At 35.9% G+C, this 23434-nt stretch overlaps 1 protein-coding gene across 3 annotated transcripts in view; it reads right to left on the bottom strand.

The window, feature by feature from the left end:
* Positions 1–23434, bottom strand: part of ADGRB3 (adhesion G protein-coupled receptor B3) — a 732417-nt gene that overhangs the window by 271295 nt on the left and 437688 nt on the right. For all 3 annotated transcript variants that reach the window (XM_047760010.1, XM_047760017.1, XM_047760000.1), the window contains one exon: positions 15301–15344. In XM_047760010.1, coding sequence (XP_047615966.1) covers positions 15301–15344 — 44 coding nt within the window. The remainder of the gene's footprint in view (positions 1–15300; positions 15345–23434) is intronic.

Below are 23434 nucleotides of genomic sequence, written 5' to 3'. Positions count from 1 at the left end.
GGAACTTAACCCACTGAGAGGCCAGGGAAGGCACCCACATCCTTATGGATACTAGTTGGGTTCTTAATCCACTGAACCACAATGGCAGCTACCTAGGGTGCTATTTCTTTTGTCGAATAGATAATTGGCAACTAACCTCCCACGGCTGGTTAGCTCAGTGACTGCCCATGACTAACAAGGTGCATGGTCTTGACCCTCAAGTGGCTGGGCAGGATTTATCTGATTGTGTGGCCAAAAATCTAACCTCTAACATTTCTCCTATAGTTTGCAAGTTTCATGTCTCACTCACTCTTTGTACCCCCTAAACTTTAAAAGTGCCCAGCATATCATAAGTACCCAATGAGCGGTTCTTGAATCCATGAATCATGAATGTATTAAATAAATTAACAATGAATAATTAAGTGAGTGAAGGAATAGGTGTTATTTAATTGATTAGTCTGAGGAAATTCACAAGTCCTGGAAGACAAGCGCACTTCCAGCCAAGGGATGGTCTGTCCAGGAATCACACTCATCACTCTGGAATGTACAGGATATCACATTACAGTCACATTTCACTGTCATCAGGCTTCCTAACCCGAGTGCCCAGAGATGCTGAGGAAGTTCATGTTTCATAGTCCATGAACTTGGAAGAGAAGACTAACTGGGTTTAGAAATATATACATAATTTAGCTCACAGACTGTTCGGCTATTTAATTTTGTACCTACATAACAGGAGTTAGGGATTCTCAAATTTAGTATGTATTAAAGCAACCTGGGAAGTTTAAGCTGCTAATAAGCACACAGTACTGACAGAGCCCCCAGAGATTGTAATTCAGTGCATCTGAGTTGGGGAAAATATCTGTATTTTTAAGAAAGTGCTGCAATATCCATGGTTTCCAACCAGAAATGATTTTGCCACTCCCCATCCTTGGGGACATTTGGCAACCTCTGGAGATATTTTTTTTTTCCCTTTCTTGGTCATACTCATGGCACATGGAAATTCCCAGGCCAGGCATTGAAGCTGAGCTGTATCTGCAACCTATGCCACAGCTGCAGCAATGTTGTAGATCCTTAACCCACTGTGCCAAAGCAGGAACTCCTCTGAAGATATTTTTGTTTGTCACAACTAACAGGGTGTGGGGTGCTGGCTGGTATCTAATTGGTAGAAGCTGAGGTGCTGCTAAACACCCCATAGTCCGAGGTTGAAAGAAATTGCCAGTTGGTGGAGAGAGAGAACTCTAGGGCTGTAGCACTCTTGTAGCCTGAACCATACCCATGAGCTCATGGGAGAGGTAAGGTACATGCTAGAAAGACATAGCTTAAATGAGTAGGACTGTAAAATGGTTCTTCACTTAACTGTAAACTCTTCAACCAGGAGATCTCATTCTCCAATAATGCTGGACAAATGAGGTGTTAGTAAACCACTAATTTACTTAACCCTCACAACAGAAGTTCTGAAAACTTCCTAATATTCCCAGGTAAGTTGCAAGGGAAACTAGCTCAAAAAAATGATGTAACTGCTCATTCACTATTAATTAATTAATTCAACAAATATTCTTTTTAATGTACAACTATCATGTACCTAATTGACATATATCAGAAAAATTAAAATAGTCCCCTTTCTTTATAAAGTTAATGATTATGCCTAAGTTCAAGGTAGGTCTCAACAAATATCCTGTGTTAATATTTTTTGACAAGTTTAATTACAGTTTGAGCTTAATTCTGCCCTGATGACATCTTATAATACTAGTCATTAAAAAAATACTATCCTCTACTATTAATAATAGTAGAAATCTGTAAATGACTTCATTGAGGACTTTAAATATCAGAGAGCAACATGGCACTTAATCTTTAGGGCTTCGAAGAATTTCCACTAATTAACCCTTTATCTCCTTAAAATGAAATTATCATTCCCTGTTATTTCAAGACAACTATAAGCCTCTTTTGCTAAACCTGTAAGATCAAATCATAAGAATCACTTCTTTCACCAACTGTGGTTGATTTACCATTTAGCAGAACAAATTAAGAACTTATCAGTAATTATGAAAATAATTTCCTTCTTTTATTGAAATACTGTGCAGCCACAGCAGCTTAGCACATTATTATTCTGGGTGGCGTAGGTGTTGTTGAATGGCAGTGTGAAAGTAAGAGCCTGAATTATGAATACCTCCAGTGAATATTGAATCACTTTGTATTTTCCGTGGTTGGAAAAAAAAAAAAACACCCAAAAAAACCCCAAACTTATTTCTCTCTTGAAGGAGAAGGAAGAACATTTCAACTTTCAGGAACACAGAAGATTGCTACACTGAGCTAGATGAGCTATCAACTCTGAAATGGTATTTTATTTCTTTATATGTATCATAAAACTTACCATTTTGTGTAACATATCTATATAGGTAAGAAAATAACCTACACAAATTTACTATAAAATTGAACACTTCAGTTTCAAGTTGGTAAATATTTATGCCTACTCTGCTCTGCCCAGGAACTATTCTAGGTGCTGAAAAAAAAAAAAAAAAGAAAGAAAGAAATGGAGTAATACAGCAAGGGCATCTGTAGAAACCCAGAGATGAGGGAGGCCTTCTAAGAAAGCTAATGGCACGCAACACAATCTAATAAGTTTTGAGTGCCTAAAACTGTAGAAAGTATATTTTCTTGTCCTTTGTTTTTGAAAAGGATCTTACATTTCAGCAACTTGTGATCTATACACAGAGCAGGCTGAAATGATCTGTCAACATAGCACTTACACTGAGCTGAAGCTTAAATGTCTTTTAATTACAGTGGGAAGGAGGGTCTTATTGAGGTAAACCCTCAGAATCTGCTTCGTTGAATATATATTTCAGACACACAGGCATCCACACAGAGTGATTCCTGGGTAGCTGCCACTGTGATGCGGGAAATGGTTTAAAATGCACTCTGTTGGAAGATTTCCTTCAATGCTACTCCTATTTCCCTCTTCTCTCTCTCCATAAAACCAATTGACCAAACAAACAAAAACCTGGCACCACATTTCAAGTCTTTAACCATATTCTCAAATATAGCTTCATAAAAACTAAACCACACTTTTAAAGATCACAACTACATCTACTAGTGGGAGAGGAAAATGCCATTCACTTTGAGTTAGCCTACAGAGTATCCCATCTTAGAACAGTGCTGTCGTATGATGCTGGTGAAAATTCAGGGCAATGAAACTTGCCTAGTTCTTGCCAAAGCCCATTTTTACAAAACCGCATTAAAAAGTAATCATATAACTACATCAGCTGCTTGTAGAAAGCACATGAGTCGCTAGACAGTTTTTGTGTGTGTGTGTGTGTGTGTGTGTATTGATAATTCAAATGTTTTAGTCTTATATTGAAGATTGTTTTCAGTGTAGATTTCCAAATTATTTTTATAGACCATATTTATACATATTTTAAAGTGACTTCTTTTGTTTTCAGTCTTTTCAAAATATAGAATCTGCAATAAGAAATCAATGTGACTCCAAATAAAAATTTTAAGATATTGCAATAATAGCTGTTACTTGGTTTATGCTTCTGAAGTGTACTTATGTCCATTACAACAAACAAATGAAAATGATTAATGAGTAGGTTTAATTTTTTTAATGCAAATTATGACTACTGAATACATTCTTGTCCTATACCCTTTTCCTCAGTGGTCCCCAAAGTTAAATGTATAACCTATGGATTTTTTTACCAAAACTTAAAATGCATTGACTTCACATTTCATAACGTTCATTTGTATTGACCTTTTAGATAATTTGGAAGATAATATTATTACAAATTTTAAGAGATTTTACAAATATATAGTGAATTTCTTGGTTAATAGGTCTTGTGATGCAGCGGGTTAAGGATTTAGCACTGCCATTGCAGCGGCTCAGGTCACTGCTGTGGGCACTGGGTTGATTCCCTAACCTGGGAACTTCTACATGTCACAGGCACAGCCAAAAAGAAAAAAGAAAAATAGGTCTAAGGAGAGATGACATGGCTACCTTTAATTACTGAATGTCTTTAACAAAGAAGGTGTCAAATAATTATTAACTATGGTACAAGTGAACTGTTCTGAGGCTTAAAATTAAAAAAGTAAAAAAAAAAGTAAGTAGCAAATTAAATATTAAAAATAATATCCAGTCTTTTTTTATAGGATATGTATAAAGTAGGGGAAATTTTTAAGTTAAGTCTTTAAACAACTGAAAAAAAAATGGAGTCCTAAAACTAACATAAATTCTTGGCAATTTAAACCTGGACTTTTCAGAAATAGAAACACAGACAAATTAAGAGACGTTCACTGGAAGCCGGTCTTTACCAGCCAGCTCCAGGGTGCTCCATCAATACTATATCCAGTAATATTTTAACAACCTAATGTTAAAAATCCTATCAAAGGCAGCTCTTGGAGTCATCCCAGGGCCCCTAAGAATGATATAAATTGGTGAGATATGTTGGATGCCTCCCCAGTTTTGCTATTATTGATTTTAAAAACACTGAGTTTTTGTAAATACTTTGAAAACTGACCTCAGTGACTGTGAGGATGACAAGGAGAAGGAAGACCCATGGGTAAGGTGCACAGCATGTGCAAACATGGATGAACATTTCTATGACATAGACAGCTCTCCTGGCCAGCATTTCTTGGCTTTGTCCAGATAATTTTTTTCCTTTCCACCCTATAATCCTACTAAAAGTATCTTATATCTTAAAAAATTACTTTTCCAGATACATGAGGCCCATTGTTTAGGCAAGGGAATATGAATACCTATCCTTTCCTGTTAAAATATCCTACTAACTAACCAATGGCCCAGACAACTCATTCCCTCACCCCAACCAAAGCTTTATTGAGCTTCTGCCATATTTTAGTCATGGGGCCAAGCATGTTAGAGCAGTTTTCTGTTGATCCTTATGACCACCCAATGCAATAGGCAACATTAGATGAATTTTTACTTTTTAGGAATCTGGATTTTAGAGTATTTACACATGTTAGAGTTATTTTTATTATCATATATATCTATATTACTAATTAAAATGTTGAAGCTCATTTTCAGTTTTATATCTTCAAATAGGTTGATAGCCTTATTGACAAATTGAGAGCCCCTACTTCCTATAGTATTTTCACTGAACTTTGAAGAGGAATATTATGTGATATTATTCCTTCCAATATTATAATCTTTCCAGTTCATTATTCATACAGTAAATAACTGAGTATAGAAAATTATAATTCTAGATATCATTAGTAATAATTTGGATTTGGAAATACCTAAGGATAGGGAGTCTTCATTTCTGAATTTTAATGGCATGTAGCAAATGAACTGACCCTGCCCCTTTAGTTTGTTTGTTTTTGTTTTTGTTTTTTAATTTTCAGCTATCTCAATTTCAGAAAATACTTAGCTTTAATAGTTGACATCTACCAGTTTTCAGGCATTAAAAAACTTCATCTGATAGTTGGGATAATCACTGTTCTAGGGGCAAAAGGACAGACACTTAGACTGCAGACAGAATACAGATGAAGAGGCAAGGCCAAACAGTTACAGAAAAGGAACTGAAAAGGAAAGAGAACTTGACCACGAAGTGGTAACTAATGGTTAGATAGCCTAGGAAAGCACATGGTCAACTCTAAGGAAACAGAGATGGATCCTGAAGTTATACATTGCCCACTGGGAACTTGTTAAGTAAATATTATGGAATAAATTGTGGCATCTTGGAGTAAGTCGATCAAAGGAATACAAATAAACCAACAGAATGAAATGGTACTCTATATTCCCCTATCTTGATCAAACCCACCATGGCATTTTTACCTTTTAACATACTATATAATTTATGATCTATTATATCTCTGTTCTTCTCACCCTTCCTTCTCCCACCTCCAAATCCAAGCTGTTTAAATCAGTTATTTGTCTCTTCACTAACATATGTGCCAGGTATCTTAAATATCAGAACAGAATATGGGTTCTCAAGAAATATTTGTCACATGAACTGACAAATTTACTCAGCCCTAACTATTTGCAAATCTCTTTGCTAAGCATAGAATTTGCAAAGCTGAATGACATGTACTTCCAGTCACCAATGTACTCAGGTCTAGAAGGAGATATTAAATTGCTGTAATATAAAGCAGAAAATATGGGAGTATTAAGAACAGACATCAAGAACTTTATGGCAGAGTTCCCGTCATGGCTCAGCTGAAACGAATCTTACTACCATTCACATGGCCGAAGTTTTGATCCCTGGCCTTGCTCAGTGGGTTAAGGATTTGGCGTTGCCGTGATCTGTGGTATAGGTCACAGACATGGCTCAGATCTGGCATTGCTGTGGCTGTGGTGTAGGCTTGCAGCTGTAGCTCCGATTTGGACCCCTAGCATAGGAACCTCCATATGCCATGGGTACGGCCCTAAAAAGACAAAAGAAAAAAAAAAAAAGAACTTTAGGGCAGCACTCCTCAACAGATATGCTATGGGATATAGCGGCTGTTCAAGAATTATGTGTGATAAGATACTGACTCAGTATTCTGATTTCCAGGAATTTGTTATGTTTCAGGACCCACAAAAAAATTCAAATATGGACATTATTAATGATCAATCTTAAAACTGCACTAAGTTAAAATAAATACAACATAAGTTTAAAAATACCTGCATAAACTAGGAAAGTCTAAACAGTAATCTAATAGATTAAAACATTATCAAATGGAAACTTGAGAAGTGAGAAAAATGAAAATTAAGCTCTATGGATAATTAAATGACAGATTAGATAAAAATAAAGAAATATTGAACTGAATTGTTGGGTTAATTTTTTTTCCAATATATTACTGGGGAAAAAAAACAAGGCAGAAAAAAAGGGAAGAGAGGTTATGATACAAGGAAAATAGAAAACAACATTCTTTAGAGTTCTAGATGGTGACAAAACATTTTAGGTGAATATATATTTGAAAAACAATGATTGAGAATTTTCCAGAACTAATAGAGATATTGGTCCTCTCTACCCTTGGACACCTTAGGCTCACTCATCTTGCAAACATTCCATTCGTTTACTTCAATGTGCTGTATAATTATTTTCTATGTGTGCCAAGACATAAAAAATGCTGTAAAACACTGTTTGGAGCAGGTGTTGCCTTTTTTTTTTTTCCTGTAAAGGATCACATAGTAAATATTTTAGGACTTGTGGGCCATGTGGTTTCTGTTTCAATGACTCAGTGCCACAGTTGTAGGGCAAAAGCAGTCATAATATGTAAACAAAAAGACATGACTATGTTCCAATAAAACTTTATTTATCAAAACAGGCATCAGTTGAGATTCGTCCCACAGGCTGTAGGCTATACTTTGCCAACTCGCGCAGTAGAGGATCAAGGCAAGGGTTACAATAAAAAAACATGTGGTGCCATTTTACTCACAATGTAAGTCCTTGGACTTCATGTTAAAGGCATAAGGCAATACCTCTTGAACTTTATAGCTCACACTAATGGACATAATGGGTTGTTAATAATATTAGAGGCACTTACATAAACTTTATCAGTTAAAAAGGGAAAATTTATACACTAACAAATCCAAAAATAAGTCTTTAGTAAATAGATTAAGTAGCATAAAATCTATGATGTAATTTAAAACATTCCAATATTTTTTTAAAAACATTTTAAAGGGTGAAAAAGAAAAATTTTCCTGGAGAAAGCTTAAACAAGGTCATATTGAATTTTAATGGATTGATGAGAAAACCCACAATTGTGGATATCAGAAAAATTCAAAAAGTAATGTTCAGTCTAAGGCAGAAGAGCAAAAGTAAAGAAACCTCCATTTAATTTCTTACCAATGAATCTTTAATTATATTGTTATTTTCTCAGAAAATTAAGGTTTCTCTTCTGCTATTTGCAGTACTTTTAGAAGAGCACAGCTGTTTTGCCAACAGAAGCAAAAATTTTATCAATGATAAATTTGCAAACTAGTAACTATTATGAATTTGAGCATAATTATTTTTACCATGATAAAATATTTAATTTGTTGGAGATTGGGTAATTTTTAATTTACAGGGACTAGTGTTTTGATAATACAAGGGTCTAATACTCTTATTTCTGTTATTGTAACTATAACCAAGGGAAAAAAGCACAACAGTTTTATATTGCTAGTTGGCTGATTATTGAACCTGAATGGGTAATGGGAAATCCCATGGAATCCTAACATCTTAGCTATGACACCAAAAAAGTCACCTGAAGAGCAAGGACAATGATGACAAGCACTCTGAAGTTAGGAGGTGAGGCTAGAGTATTAGTTCTATATTTTCTAGGAATCATACCTTGAGGTAAATTAAATTAGGGTTTCCAATATGAGCGAAAAAAGAGAGGAAGCTGTTATGGATATGAAGAAATAAGGATAACAAAAGCTAAAGCGAGGAATCATTTCAACTCAATTACTTAGCTTTGAGATAAAACAAGGCACTGTAGCCTCATTCAAGATGAGACCATTGCTACTTCCAACTTCAATAAATCAATTTGAAGTTCAGAGAAATGGAAAGTCTAGTCTGTAAAAGTTTTTGTTTTCAATTACAATATAAGGAAACAATTTATAAATAGATTCATAAAACTATCAGTAGTCAAAAAGTTACAATGAAAATTCATGCATTAAAACTCTGGAGAGGGAAATGGTGGAGTAGGAAATGCAGAATTCACCTCTCCCCAAGAACACAGCAAAAATACATCTACATGTGGAGAAATTCTCATTGAAAACTAACTGGAGACTGGCAGAAATACTCCTCTACAACCAAAGCTGTAAGAAAAAGCCACATGGAATTAGGTAGAAAATGAAGATCAGGGATCAGGTTGGGCTCAGAGGAAAAGGGAGATTACACAGATGGAGATCCTTCCTGAGGAGTGAATGATTTGAACCACTATTGGGTGCCCCAGCCCTGGGATCCAACAGTAAGAAAATGACTCCCTTTGACTGGTTGGAGGGCTAGTGGAACTAACAGGAAGGCTGTGAGAAGCATGGTGTCTGCTTGTAAAGAGAACACACATGTTTTCTTACACCCAAAATAGGACAGGGTGTATTGAAACTCTATGGATCACTGGCTGTTTCCCACGGCTACACTGGAGTGTGCCCACACCTGAGCTGAGTGACCACTCTTGAACCTCTTGCTTCAGAACACAGTTCCACACTGGAGAGGACTGCTGGCTCCAGGGAGATAACTTGGTAATAAGGCACAAAGGTGGCTCAGACTTGAAGCAGCATGTGAGCAGGGCAGTGGCAACCATTACTGGCTCTTACATAGGCAGTACATCAGAAACAATATGGGGCAGTGACTAAAGCCAGGGCCACAACAGCCCGGGACTATATTCACAGCAAGTACTTATTCCTTGCTCCTCTTGCTCTAGGACCTCTGGAGTGAGGGTACTGGTACTGGAAGAAGGAAGAGCACACACCTAGAGGGAATGGAACCAACTTCGACTTGACCCTCAGGACTCTTGCTCAAGTGACTTGGGACATGACCCTGCCCACATTAGGGTAGTGATGGCCACCACTGAACACAAGATAAGCCCTGCCTCACATCTTGCCCTGACCCTAGCCCCTCCATCTCCAGTCCCACCTCCTATCAAAGTAATAGCTACCAATACACTCTGAGGAAAAACATGACTTTTGTTCACATCGAATCCAGCTATCCCACTAAAAATCACTTGGCACATGGAGACTGTATGGAGATGCTCCTGCAAAAGGACAGCCCTTTACTACTGCAACAGCTAACCTTTCACCTGAATAGGACAGAAAAAGTTAAGCAAAATGAAAAAGCAGAGGAATTACTTCCAACTGAAAGAGAAAGTTGCTGAAAAAATTAAATAATATAACAGAAACTAAACATTTTTCTAGATAGAGTTCAAAGCATTAAGAATATTAACTGATGAGTTCCCACTGTGGCTCAGTGGGTTAAGAACTTGACATAGTGACTGTGAGGATGTGAATTCAATCACTGGGCTCACTTAGTGGGTTAAGGATCCAGCATTGCTGCAAGCTGCAGTGTAGCTTGCAGATGCAACTTTGATCCAGTTTTGCTATGGCTGTGGTGTAGGCCAGCAGCTGAAGCTCCAATTCGGCCCCTAGTCTAGGAACTTCCATATACCACAGGTGTGGCCATTAAAAAAAAAAAGCTAACTGAATTAGGGAAGAGAATAGTTAAACAGAGTGAGGATTTTAATAAAGAAAAAGAAAATATAAAAATAACTAGTCGGAACTTAAGAATACAACAAATGAAATGAAAAACACATTAGAAGGAATTAGCAGACTGAGTTATATAGAAGCACACATAAGTGAACTTGATCACAGAATAATGGAAATCACTCAATCAGAACAGCAAAAAGAAAAGAAACTTTAAAGAATGAGAACAGCTTAAGGGGCCTCTATGACAACATTAAGCATAAAATTTTCATTATAGGGGTCCCAGAAGGAGAAAAGAGTAAGAAGATAGTTAAAACTGTATTCCATAAAATTACAGGTAAAAACTTCCCAAAGCTGAAAAAGGAAACAGATATCCAGGTACAGGAATCACAGAGGCTCCCAAAAAAGATGACCCAAACAGACCCATAGCAAACATATCATAAATAAAATGGCAAATTTAAAGATAAAGATAATGCTAGAGAGAGGAAGAGAAAAAGTCATATGTAAGAGAACCTCCATAAGACTATCAGCTTATTTTTCTACAGAAAATTTTCTTCCATGCAGTGCCAGACAGGAGTGGCATGATAAATTCAAAGTGCTGAAAGGGAAAAACTTGCAACATAGCATACTCTTCCTAGCAAGTTTATCATTTACAATTAGTGAAGAGATAAAGAACTTCTCAGGCAACCAAAAACTAAAAGTTATCAACAATGAACTTATCCCAAAAGAAATGTTTAAAGGCCTTCTCTAAGTGGAAAAGTATCTATAAGAAGAGAAAAATCCCACTGGTAAAAGCAAATATGTAGTAAAGGCTGAAGATCAACCACTTAAACAAGGTGGCTCAAAGGTCAAAAGAAAAAAGTGTAAAAGCAACTGTAACAATAATCAGTAAAGGGATAAACATGAAGATGTAAAATATGACATCAAAAAGACAAAATGTGAGGGAAGAAAGTATAAAAAAAAGTATATCTTTTAGAATGTGTTTCAACTTAAAGGACTATATGTTTAAAACAAGTATATATAGTTATAAGAAAACATATATGAACCCCATGGTAACCACAAATCAAAAAACGACAATAGATACATGAAAACTATAGAGGAAAAAACACAAATATACCACTAAAGAAAATCACTGACTCACAAAGAATAAAAGCAAAAAGAAGAAAATAACAGAGAAGTACCACAAAAACAACCAGAAGACACGTAATAAAATGGCAATAAGTACATATTTATCCATAATTACTTTAAATTTTGATAGACTAATTGCTGTAATCAAAAGACATAGGGTAGCTAACTGTATAAAAACACAAGACCCATGTATATACAACTTACATCAGAGCTAAAGAAATACATGGAATGAAAGTGAGAGAATGGAAAAAGATATTTCACATGAACGGAAATAATGAAAGAGGGAGTAGCATTACTCATACCAGCAAAATAGACTTTAGAAAAAACTCTTTCAGGAGTTCCCGTCGTGGTGCAGTGGTTAACTAATCTGACTAGGAACCATGAGGTTGCGGGTTCGATCCCTGACCTTGCTCAGTGGGTTAACGATCCGGCGTTGCCATGACCTGTGGTGTAGGTCACAGACGTGGCTCGGATCCTGTGTTGCTGTGGCTCTGGCGTAGGCTGGCAGCTACAGCTCCAACTCGACCCCTAGCCTGGAAACCTCCATGTGCCGCAGGTGCGGCCCAAGAAATGGCAAAAAGACAAAAGAAAAAAAAAAAAACCAAAACTCTTTCACAATAGACAAAGAAGGGCATCATATAGTCATAAAAGGATTTACTTAAGAGGATATAACACTCATTAACATATATGCACACAATGCAGGAACACCTAAATATAAAAAGCAAATACCAACAGACCTAAAGGAAGACATTTACAATAGTGCCAATAAAAATAGGGGACTTTTAACACCTCACTGACATCAATGGACGGATCATCCAGATACTAAATCAATAAGGCAACAGTAGTCTTAAATGACGCAGTAAACCCAGTTGGATTTAACAGATGGCCATAGAACTTTATATGCAAAATTAACATTATACAGACAACCAAATGCATGTGGAAAGTTCTCCAGGATAGATCAATCACATGCTAGGCCACAAAACAAGTCTCAACAAATTTGAGTGAGAGAAATTATATCAAGTATTTCTTTTCTGAACAAAGCAGTATGAAACTATAAATCATTGTATGTATCATACAATAGAATGCTACTTAGCTATAAAAAAGAATGAAATTCTGCTATTTGCATCAACATAGCAACCTAGAAAGTATTATGCTTAGTAAAAATCAGAGAAAAACAAAAAATCTATGTGTTCATTTATATGTGCAATATAAAAAGTAAATCAAATGAATGTATGTAACATGACAGAAAGAGACTCGCAGATAAAGAGAACAAACTAGTGATTACCAGTAAGGGGAGTGATGGGGGGCGGTGCAAGAATGGGGTATGGTATTAAGAGATACTGTGTATAAAATCAATAAGCAACAGAGATATAGTACACAGCACAGGGGAATATAGCCATTATTTTGTAATCATTTTAACTGGAATATAACCAAGTAAAATGTTGAATCGCAAAGTGGTACTCCTGAAACTAATATTGTAAATCAATGATACCTCAATTAAAAAAGGAAGAAGAGAGAAACTCTGAAACATTTATTGGAACAACCATGATATTTCACAGACCTGATAGCATTAGATGGTGCTACTAAGACCCATGGATAAAAAACACAGATTAATAAAAAGGAAGGTTTATGATTTTTTCAGGGAATGTAGGCAATACACATAATCCAATACCCCAAGTCCAAATCTGGAGTAGCCAGATTTTCTTATCATCATAAGAAAAAAAAAATTGTAACCATGTATGGTGACAGAAGGTAACTAGACTCATTGTGGTGATCACTTAGCACTGTATGCAAATATTGAGTCATTATGTTTCACACCTGAAACTAATATATCAAATACAACTCAATAAAAAATTAAAGGGATTTGATTACTTGAATCAAATTGGAAAGACAACTTCTAATTTCACCTTTGTAACCAGAATCTTGAAAATGTCATTTAGATGAACGCTTTTCTGTGTAAGAAGAAATAGCCATATCTTTTCATTATTAACTCTGTTTGGAGGTCTTATACTCAAAGTTAAAATCATTGCATCCATGAAAGTATTGCATATGTGAACAAGATCAAAATAGAACAGATGTGAAGAAAGGAAATAAAGCTCTCTTAACCTTCATTGTTTAAAACTCACCCAGAAAAACAATCTAATGATGAAACAGTCTGGTAAAAAGTGCAATGGGATGAAAGTTCTGTCACAGTGGAAAGCTTTTGATCATTTTTCAGATTCATCAAGGAAACATGAACTGCACTGATCTCTGGAGATAATCTGATTTGAAAGGCAGCTAAACACACCTCTTCTCACTGAACAGTTTTCTTCAAGGACAACTAAAAAGTTGAAGTTTGTAAGGCTAAGACATGTTCTTTGTGATGGATAAGAGTCAAAACGAGAAAGCAGAGTGTGATTGATTCTAAACTTAATGCTGACCGCAAGCACGGATGGTTTTCTAAATTAAACCTAACACCTTAGACAAACTGCAAAAGCAAACGAAGCAAGGCACAAAATAGGGAATGCTCTTTCTTCTTGCAATATCCCTGTAAGTCCCAAAGGTCTTTTGGAATAACCAACACGTTCCCCTACTTGGAGCAGCATAGAAGCACACTTTCTGTCTAAAAAGATAATAGAACTAAATAAATGTTGGTGTTGCTTATTACTCGTGGAGATAGGCAAGTACCTGTAATCAGGTGTTTAAGACGGCATGTTTTTCTTGAGTAGGAAATTTTCAATTAGGTTTTTGTAGCGTTTTATTTTTTCCCTTGGCTGTACAACACATTAAAACAGTGCCTTAGAACATATGCCCAACATTTTCTCTGGCTATTGGTAAGGAAAAAATCTTGCAAAAAAATTTACTACAGATTTCTCTATGGCATTTGAAACAAAACCAATGACATCCGTGAGAATATCCAGCTCACGTTATCACAAGGCTAAGTTTGGATTCTCCTTATAGCTCTAAGGTTCCTAGAAGAAGAGGATGCTTAGACTATCAGAATCTATAGCCAAAAAAAAAAAGGGCTTAATATCACTGATTTTTCACCCACATAAATACTGTGGTTTAAATGATATCAAGTATCCTAAGAACTAGCCCATTGCCAGGAAGTTTGTTCTTTACCTCCAAAGTCTAAAAATGTCCCTCTCCTAGACTCTTCAGTAACTTCTGATGAGAAACAAGTAACATAATAAAACCTCACATGCAGATCAGATTTAGGGTGAAGAACACTGGGACAATCCTAGAATAATAGAACTCAACAACGAGGTGCCTCATTTGACAGCATATTCATGGTGGTATTCGCTTTTGAGATTGATTGACATTTACCTTCCCCCATGCAAAACAAAACAAAACAAAAAAACCCACAAGATCATGTAAATTGGCTATTAAACTGAAACAAACCTACACAAGTACATAAAGTATGGGAGTCTAATTAAGACTTAATCATGGACTTTTCTGCTCTTTGAGACCTTGCCATCTCAGAATTACCATGAGATTAGATGATTTGACCAGATATATTGCAATTACTTCTACAAACAAAGGAATACATGGAAGAATTATTCATTGTTATTTATTGCAATTATTTTCTTTTGTCCTCATGAATTCATAAAATATATGAATAAGAAAATTAAATGTCACTCAATATTTTTATAACAAAACAATTTAGAAGGGCTGTACACATTATTCTGATAATAGATTCAAGGTCATGCAAGTAATGTATTGGCTAAATGACCACAGAGATTGCTATTTTATTCTGTCATGCTAAGCTGAATTACCAGGGCAAAATGTTGAAATTGCATCTGAGCTTCTATAATATTAAAATATTAGAGCTTTTAAAAATTCCTCATGGAATTCACATTGCAATGTGCCTTACATATTAGGTAATGCAACCCTATCTTGGGCTGTAACCTGACAGCATCCTCACACACAAACACATTCATTATGCTGTCCTGCAGATTCAAAAAGGAGACTGTTTTCTCTCTGAGTGTAACTCACGTCCCACTAACTTATCATAGTCCTGTTGACTAGAAGGCAGCTGAAATAACTCAATGTGCTTTGAATATTTAGTCCAAAGTAATGTACAAAAAACATCTGTCACTTACGTTTTTGAGTCATCCCATAACACACAATAGGGATTCAGAGTACCCTAAAAATAAGCAGAGAAAGAATAAATGTATCTTGAGTACATATATAAAAAATGTAGGATTATGTGAAAGGCAAAGAAAATGGTGTACTTCTTATCTTGCATTAAGATGCTTTAAAGATTCCACCTCTTCTTTTGCATAAAAACTTTTGCATGTCCTTTCTCATAGATTTGGCAGCACATTCTATGAAATTCTATTTATGAAAACATTACATTTATTCCAAATATCACAACTTGCATATTTTTTAAAACCATAAGTGAAGATCTTGTATATGACAAGGTCCATATTTTGATGATTTCTATTTATTTTTTTCCTCAAAAATATTTCTGGACTATTTCCTCTAAGAAAACCAAAGTATTTACAATACTTAATATTTACAATATATGATATTTAAATCAGAGTGAAACATTCTGTACTAGGCACTACTGCCACTTCCCTCTTTGGCCTCCAGATGCAGCTTCTAAGAGGCAAGACAGTGGCATTAATTGTCCATTTACAGATAGTCTGTGGACTTGTAATATTTTCTTAATCAACAGATCATATTTCTATATAATCACATCTAATAAAACTATGAGAAAAACATGCTAAATTTTTATTCAGTTCAACAATTACTAATTGAGTAGCCAATGACCTTCAGGATGACACAATTTTTCCATATTGGATTATCCGGCCAAGTGCTTTCTGTTTTGAAGAGTACTTGTTATTGCAATGTTTTTCTTTTTGTCTTTCTGTACGTGAGACCTTGCGAGAACCGATCCTCTATATCTAGTTCACTTCTTTAGTAAAGTGCAAGTTAGATTAAGTTCAGTCTTTATATAAACCAATACAGGATACCAATTACAGGATTAATGTTTCGTAATTATATGCTGTAACGTGTTACAACAAAAGGAAAATATTAGAAAAGAAATAGACTATGAACTTAATTGTTTAGATATCCCTTTCCTTTTTACCCTCTAAAGAAACCAGTTTCCACTTTGAAACAAAGGTCTAAAGATGAGACATGTTTCCTCTACTTTTACCCCATGCCTCTGTCAGCCTGTTTCTCCCACTGCCTTCCTCACTTCTCAGTTAGATCTCATGTTTTTCTCTCTCTTTCTGTCCTTGTGAAGATTTAGGAAAAATCCACATGAGGATTATTTATTATAAGTTTCAAAATGTGTGACTCAATCTTGTGTTTCACTATATATTCCAGGACCCGCGCAAAAGACCCTTCTGTGAATATTCATTCTGGCTTGCATGGGCTTGTGAGCTGAGGTCAATTATTTAAATATTTGAAGTTTATAAAATAAGCAAATAACTTAGAGGATTCCTTAGTACCTGGATAGACCAGTCACTTAGGGAATAAGAATACGAGGTGGTAAACAAAGCAAAAACCAATGATGGATGAATTCTACACATGAAAAAAAAAAAAACCACAAAAAAAACAAAAACTGGCTAAAAGAAACCACTTGTAAAAAATTTGTTATAATTTTCAGATACTTTTCTCAAAGGCACTCTGCTGAAAGATCTATTATGAGGAATTCACAGAAAATCAATAACAGGAAATGGTGAGGCCGACAGAGAGCAGGAACAAAACGTAATGACAGAAGCAAGAGGAAAACAGGCAAGCTGTGAACCAAGGTATAGAAGAGGATTTTAAAATGCATTAAACTAAGAAAAGAAAACTGCCAGTTAAATGAGACAGATGGGCTACAGAAGATTAATTTATAGAGCTTTCAATATATTGGACACTTAAAATATTAAAACTGAATATATTTTAAAACTTTTTGAAAGAATGTGCTATCTTTTCTTTTGTCTTAACTGTGAAGAATATGCATTCTTGAAAATCATATTTTTGGCCAAAAAAACTGTCTCTTGTCTCCTTTCAAAATAGTATAGTTGAACGTGAGTTGAAAATTTCTACTTACCCACTTTTAAGCATTTTAAAAATGCACCATGACCTAAATTTCCTAGTTAACATAGATATTCTACACACCACTTTCAGTGTCTTTAATAGTCTCTGATATTTTCTTTTACTTCTCTCTTCTGTCTCAATAGCAAGCAAATCAATACAGATGATCCTTGACTTATAGTGGGACTACATTCCTACAAACCCATTGTAAACTGAAAATACTATAAGTCAAAAATGCATTTAATACACCTATAATCTACAGAACATCTGAGCTTAGCCTGCCCACCTTAAATGTGCTCAAAACACTTACCTTAGCCTCCTTTTGGGCAAGATTATAGGATCTAACACCAATCTGTTTTATAATAAAGTGTTGGATATCTCATGTAATTTATTGGATACTATACTGGAGGTAAAACCAGAATGGCTGTCTGGGTACAGAATAGATATAAGGGTATCAGTTATTTGCCATCATGATCATGGAGCTGTCTGGGATCTGTTTTTGCTGCCACTGCCCAGTCTTACCAAAGTGTATCCTAACGTATATCACTAATCCAGAAAAAGTTCAAAATTCAAAATTCTAAGTACAGTTTCTACTGAATGTGTATCACTTTCTCACCATCATAAAGTCAAAAAATCATTAAGTCAAACTATTGTAAATCAGTGACTGTCTGTCTATTTAACAGTATAATACATCACTGGCTTTATCAATGTATGTCTATAGATGGTTCTCTCTTTTCCTATAGTCTGCATAAAATTTCTGTTTTCTACTTTGTAAAAATAGGGAATTTAGACATTTTTTCCTTTACTTTTTCTTTTCAGGGCCACACCCACAGCATATGGAAGTTCCCAAGCTAGGGGTTGAATTGGAGCTGCAGCTACTGGCCTACATCACAGCCACAGCAACCACCTGAGCCACATCTGTAACCATCTGATCTGAGCCACCTGAGCCACATCTGTGACTTATACTACAGAGCATGGCAACGCTAGATCCTTAACGTACTGAGCAAGGCCAGGGATCAAACCTGCATCCTCATGGATACTAGTTGGGTTTGTTACCACTGAGCCACAACAGGAAGTCCCATATACATCTTTTCTAGCCCTAGCTCTTGATGTTTCCAGAATGAAATTTACAAATGAATTATTTATTTTTCAAAACTCCCTTCCAAGTCTTTTATTTCCCCCCTATGGAGAATTTTCAATACATTCTACTATGGTAAATCACTCTCACAAAGAGGAGTCAGAAGAGCTAGCCAGAAAGATGATCAAAACAAGTTTATCCATCCATGCAAAAATCACTTACTAAACACTGCTTATATTCCAGACACTTTTAGAGGCTCTGGTGATACAGCTTTGAACAAAACAAAATCCTTGCCTCATACTTAGCTATAATAAAACATAAACAAGTAAATAGATAATATGCTAGGTGGTAATATGTGCTATGATGAAAAAATCACATTGGGGAGTTCCTGCTGTGGCTCAGCGGGCTAAGAACCTGACATGGTCTCTGGGAGGATGCAGGTTTGATTCCTGGTCTCACTCAGTGCGTTAAGGATCCAGTGTTGCCTCAAGCTGCAGCGTAGGTCGCAGATGCAGCCTAGATCCAGTACTGCCATGTCTATGGTTCAGACTTGCAGCTGCAGCTCCACTTTGATCCCTTGTCAGGTAACTTCTATATGCCACAGGTGTGGCTGTAAAAAAAAAAAAAAAAAAAGGCTGGGAAATGGATGTATTGTAATTTTGTAAACTGAGAATATACCAATAAGATAATATTTGAGAAAATACTTGAAGGAAGCTGTTTACAGAAAAGATAAAAGTCACAATAAATGTGAATGATGACGAAGATTCTTTAATTTTTCCTTGGTGTTTTTAAGTTCTAAATAAATTCAATCAACATATTATGTTAATTACACTCTTTCTATCTTAATGTTTTCAAGAAGTTTTCTCCTGATCTGCTCTAGAATCAACTGGGATGCTTATTAAAAATGTGGATTCCTTAGCTCCATGGATTTTGAGGGGCTTAACCTAGGAACATGCATTCCAACAACCCTTCCCTCCATTCCTTATAATTTTTATCTACATCACATTTATAGAAACATGGACACACAACAGAAATAACATGGTTACTTCGCTCTGCTTTTCTTTAACTTCCCCAATGCTTGGTGCTAATATGCCGTAGTAAATTCCTAATCAGGAAACCTCTTAACTTTCTTGTACCTTTCATTTTCCTCTTGAAACAAAAATATCCTCAGGTCTGTAGAGGCAAAGCAAGCCTGTAGACAAAGCTTCTAAGGACATGGAGAAGGGCAGTGACTTCATTTTTCAACATTTCCAGTGCTCTGGGTCAAATGTTCCAGGTTAAGTCCTTCTGTAACATCTTCCAGTGAATTGCACATTGAGTTCTTGAACATGTATGGGAAACTGTTCAAATGACACTGCAAAGCCTCTCTTTTTCCTAAATTTTAGATGTCAAGGCATTACATTCAAAAGACCCGGATTTTGGTAAGCTTATCCTCCTTTGCTATCCCCACTTTTAACTGTAGTTATTATACAACTGTATGAACAGATTTGGGGAATTCCCTAAGAACATTTCAAAAATACCTGACTTGACCACCAAAGACTAATTCATACCCTGCTTGTAATTCTAATACCACTTGATAAAAGACACATTTTAAAAAGCTTAGGAATCCATTCCAGGGGAAGGAAGATTCTGGTAGATGTAAATTTTCCACAGTCAAATCTCTGACAGGTCACTAAAGATGATCAGTGAGAGAGAAGCCTTTCTGGATTGAGTCTTTTAATATATAAACACCCTCATGGTCCCTGAAGGTGTAATATATCACCCAGGGGGATGATGCATTGGAAAAAGTATCATATCATATGAAACTCAACATGAGGAAGTAGTCTATTGAATGTTCTCCACACCACTTCTCAAAGTCATGAGCATATTTTAGTATTTTTAAATGATAGTTAAAAAGAGCTAAATCTGTGTCCCATTTTTTTTTTTTTTGGAGGGTGTGACTGACATATTCCTCAAGTCCAAAGAGCTTCACTGAAAATGAAATACTGTGTTCTCACTTAAAAAGAAATGGAGACATGGGATTTTTCAATGGGTTTACATCAGTTCTATAGAAAGCATCGTGTTGAGAAGCAGTCAAATCAAAACAATGGAAAGCAAAGAATTGTCTTTAGCTAGAGTGAGATGGCAGAGAGGCCACTGAAGTGAGAATGCAGTCCATTAGGACAAGTCACATCCATGCTGCAGAGCTTGTCTCCAGGAATTGGCAGCCATTCAATCAGAACACAAGGAGAGGGCATATATGTAATTCAGCTCCTGCTATCTGGTTACTCAGTAGCCCACATTAACCAGATGACACTATTTTTGTGGATGTGATAACAGCTTGCTTCTCTAATTTCTTAGATATATCACTAGTTACTGAATGTACATTGTTTCCTGATGAATACTTTCTGTTTGACATATGGGAAGCAGTAAAAAGTAGAACCACTATTAGGCATTATTTATATGCATACCCTTCAAATAAAATCATTGCCTCCACATATATGTCTTAGAAGGGCTTCCCCATACGTGACTGCATCTTTTCCAACAATGGCTGCTCAAGTCTGGCATATCTATCAACAAACAAATGGGTTATCTATGGGTAAAAACTCTCCAAGTATTTCCTATGAGTGAAAGTGGCAAATAACTTTAATAAAAAAATACTTAAATAACTCAATTCCAAATAGAGAAGCATACTTCTTATCTTTTCCTTTTACATCCAAGAGGATATAACATTATCTCCCAGTAGTGCATTTATGGGGTTGTAGCAGAAACAAGAGCTAGCAGGGCTGTTTTACACCATTCCAATCTATCAGGTGCCAGCAGAGAAGTTTTGCTAAACTCCTCAAGAGCACAGCATATCTACAAATGTCAGAGGTGCCCCTGGCATCATCCAGTTTTCTTTAATGTCCCAGCACCACTTTACCATGGCCATTCTATCTGGTGAATCAGATTCCTAAAGTATTGGCATGATAATCAGCAGAGCAAAATGTAATCTATAGTTGCTAACAAAACTTCATTAAAAATATATTATCAGTATTATGGTTTATCTGATTCAAAATGGCACTATTAATGTATGCATTACTCTTTTCATGATCAAAAATCAATTTTGGAATGCTCTATGCAAGGTCATTTGTTTTCTGGTGTTACTGTGACAAATTACTACACACTTAGCAGCATAGAAAAACATACATTTATTATCTCATAGTTTCTGTGTGTCTGGAGTCTGGTGACCCTCACTGGGTTTCTGTTCAAGAGCCTTACAAGGCTGAAATCAGAATGTTGCCACTATTTCAGGCCTTTCTGTAGGATGTGGGACATAATCTACTTCCAGGTTTGTTCTGGTCTCAGAATTCAGTTCTTTGCAGTTGTAGGACTGAGGTCCACATTTCCTTCCTGGTTGACAACTGGAGTTGTTTTTAGCTTTTAGAGGCTGCCCACATTCCTTGGCTTGTGGCCCTCTTCCTTCATCCTCAAAGTCAGCAATGGCAAGTTGAGTCCTTACCTTACATCTCTCTGACCAAAGCCAGGAAAGGCTCTCCACTTTTCATGGCTCGGCTGATTAAAATGGACCTATTTACATAACCCAAGATAATGTTCCCATCTCAACATTCTTACCCTTAATCACACCTGCAAAGTCCCTCCTGACATGTAACATACCATATTTACAAGTTCTGGGGCTTAGGAAGTAGGCATCTTTGGGGGGTATGGTATTTTCTTTACCATACATGGGGTGACAACACATGCAGTCTAGGGGCCAAAGCTGGCTTGCCACCTACTTTTGTAAATTACATTTTATTGTAACAGAGCCACACCTATTTGCTTATCTGTTACTTGTGGTTGCTCTCATACTACAACAGCATAGCTGAGTAGATGTGACAAGGGCAACATGGCTCATTTGCCTAAAATATCTGACTCAGCTGTAAATGTTTGCTGACCCCTGCTCCAACAATAGCAAAATGTTTTTGAAGAATATCAGTGATGTATTAGGAATGGAAATAAACTGAATTTGGAATGTAAGTAGGAAAGATGCTTACTCAAGTTTAGGAATTTAGGATATAACCAAAACAAACAAACAAACAAAAACTGTACCTAGAAAATAATTTCTACCTAAATTTTAGCCCATGGCAGAACCATCAATCTACTTGTCTAGTTAGCATTTCAAGACTCCCATGAAAATCACCAAGAGCTTTAAGTAGGAGAAACATCAGACACCTCTTCCAGATGGACCAAGCTAGAGTAGAAAAGTAAGAAGTAAAAGGATACAAATACCACTTGTAGAAATTTATAGGTACATAGACTGAAGTTCTTTAAGCTTTGCCAAGTGATTTTTAATTTTTAATTCCTTGGGTTGTTATCAGCCTTTGCTATTCATGAAAATACCCACTGATTAATGTTTGAATTTCTTTTCATTGTTTCTCATGCTTATCTAATGATAAAAAGCATATTCATCACAGCCTTCCATTGTGTTTTCTACTATGATATACAAAGGCTACGGATCATGATTAACTTTTAGCTCATACACATAATTTGTTAGCTAGATTTTGTTAGTATGCAAGCAAATGTGGCAAAGAAAACAAAACCCACAAGGCCCAGTTCTCATGAGATCATTTGTGAATATGACCAATTTGAAACTACAAGTAAACCTGATGGATTTTTCTCAATCCTGAATGAGGACAGGTTCACCTGACTGAGACCATTAGCACTGTTGCTCAGAGGAAGAGATAAAAAGAAAGGCAAGAACAGAGCAAAGACTGCAAGCTGACATAGTCCAATTTGTCCTTCCACCAGAAATGTAACTACATTAATATGTTTGTTTGGAAAGGGAACTACATTAAGACTTTCATTTGGAAATGGAACTACATTAAGACATTTTATTTGGAAAAAATACATTTTCAGGCTTGCAAAGTTGATAGAGCATGAGATAACTAAAATGAATTTATTTTTTTATTCTTATAACTCATCTTTAAAGATAAGGATGTTATATGTTTTGTTATATATCCTAGAAATTCACAGCAGGTTCAGATCTGTAAGGACCAAGTCATCTTAATGGGGGGTATGTGTGTGTGTCTGAGAGAGAGAGAGAGAGAGAGAGAGAGAGAGAGAGAGAGAGAGAGAGAGAGAGAGAGAGAGAATCTATTCTGCAT

The sequence above is a fragment of the Phacochoerus africanus genome, chromosome 2 (genome assembly GCF_016906955.1).
Source record: "Phacochoerus africanus isolate WHEZ1 chromosome 2, ROS_Pafr_v1, whole genome shotgun sequence".
Lineage (NCBI taxonomy): Eukaryota > Metazoa > Chordata > Mammalia > Artiodactyla > Suidae > Phacochoerus > Phacochoerus africanus.
This window is presented reverse-complemented; position numbering and strand designations above follow the sequence as displayed.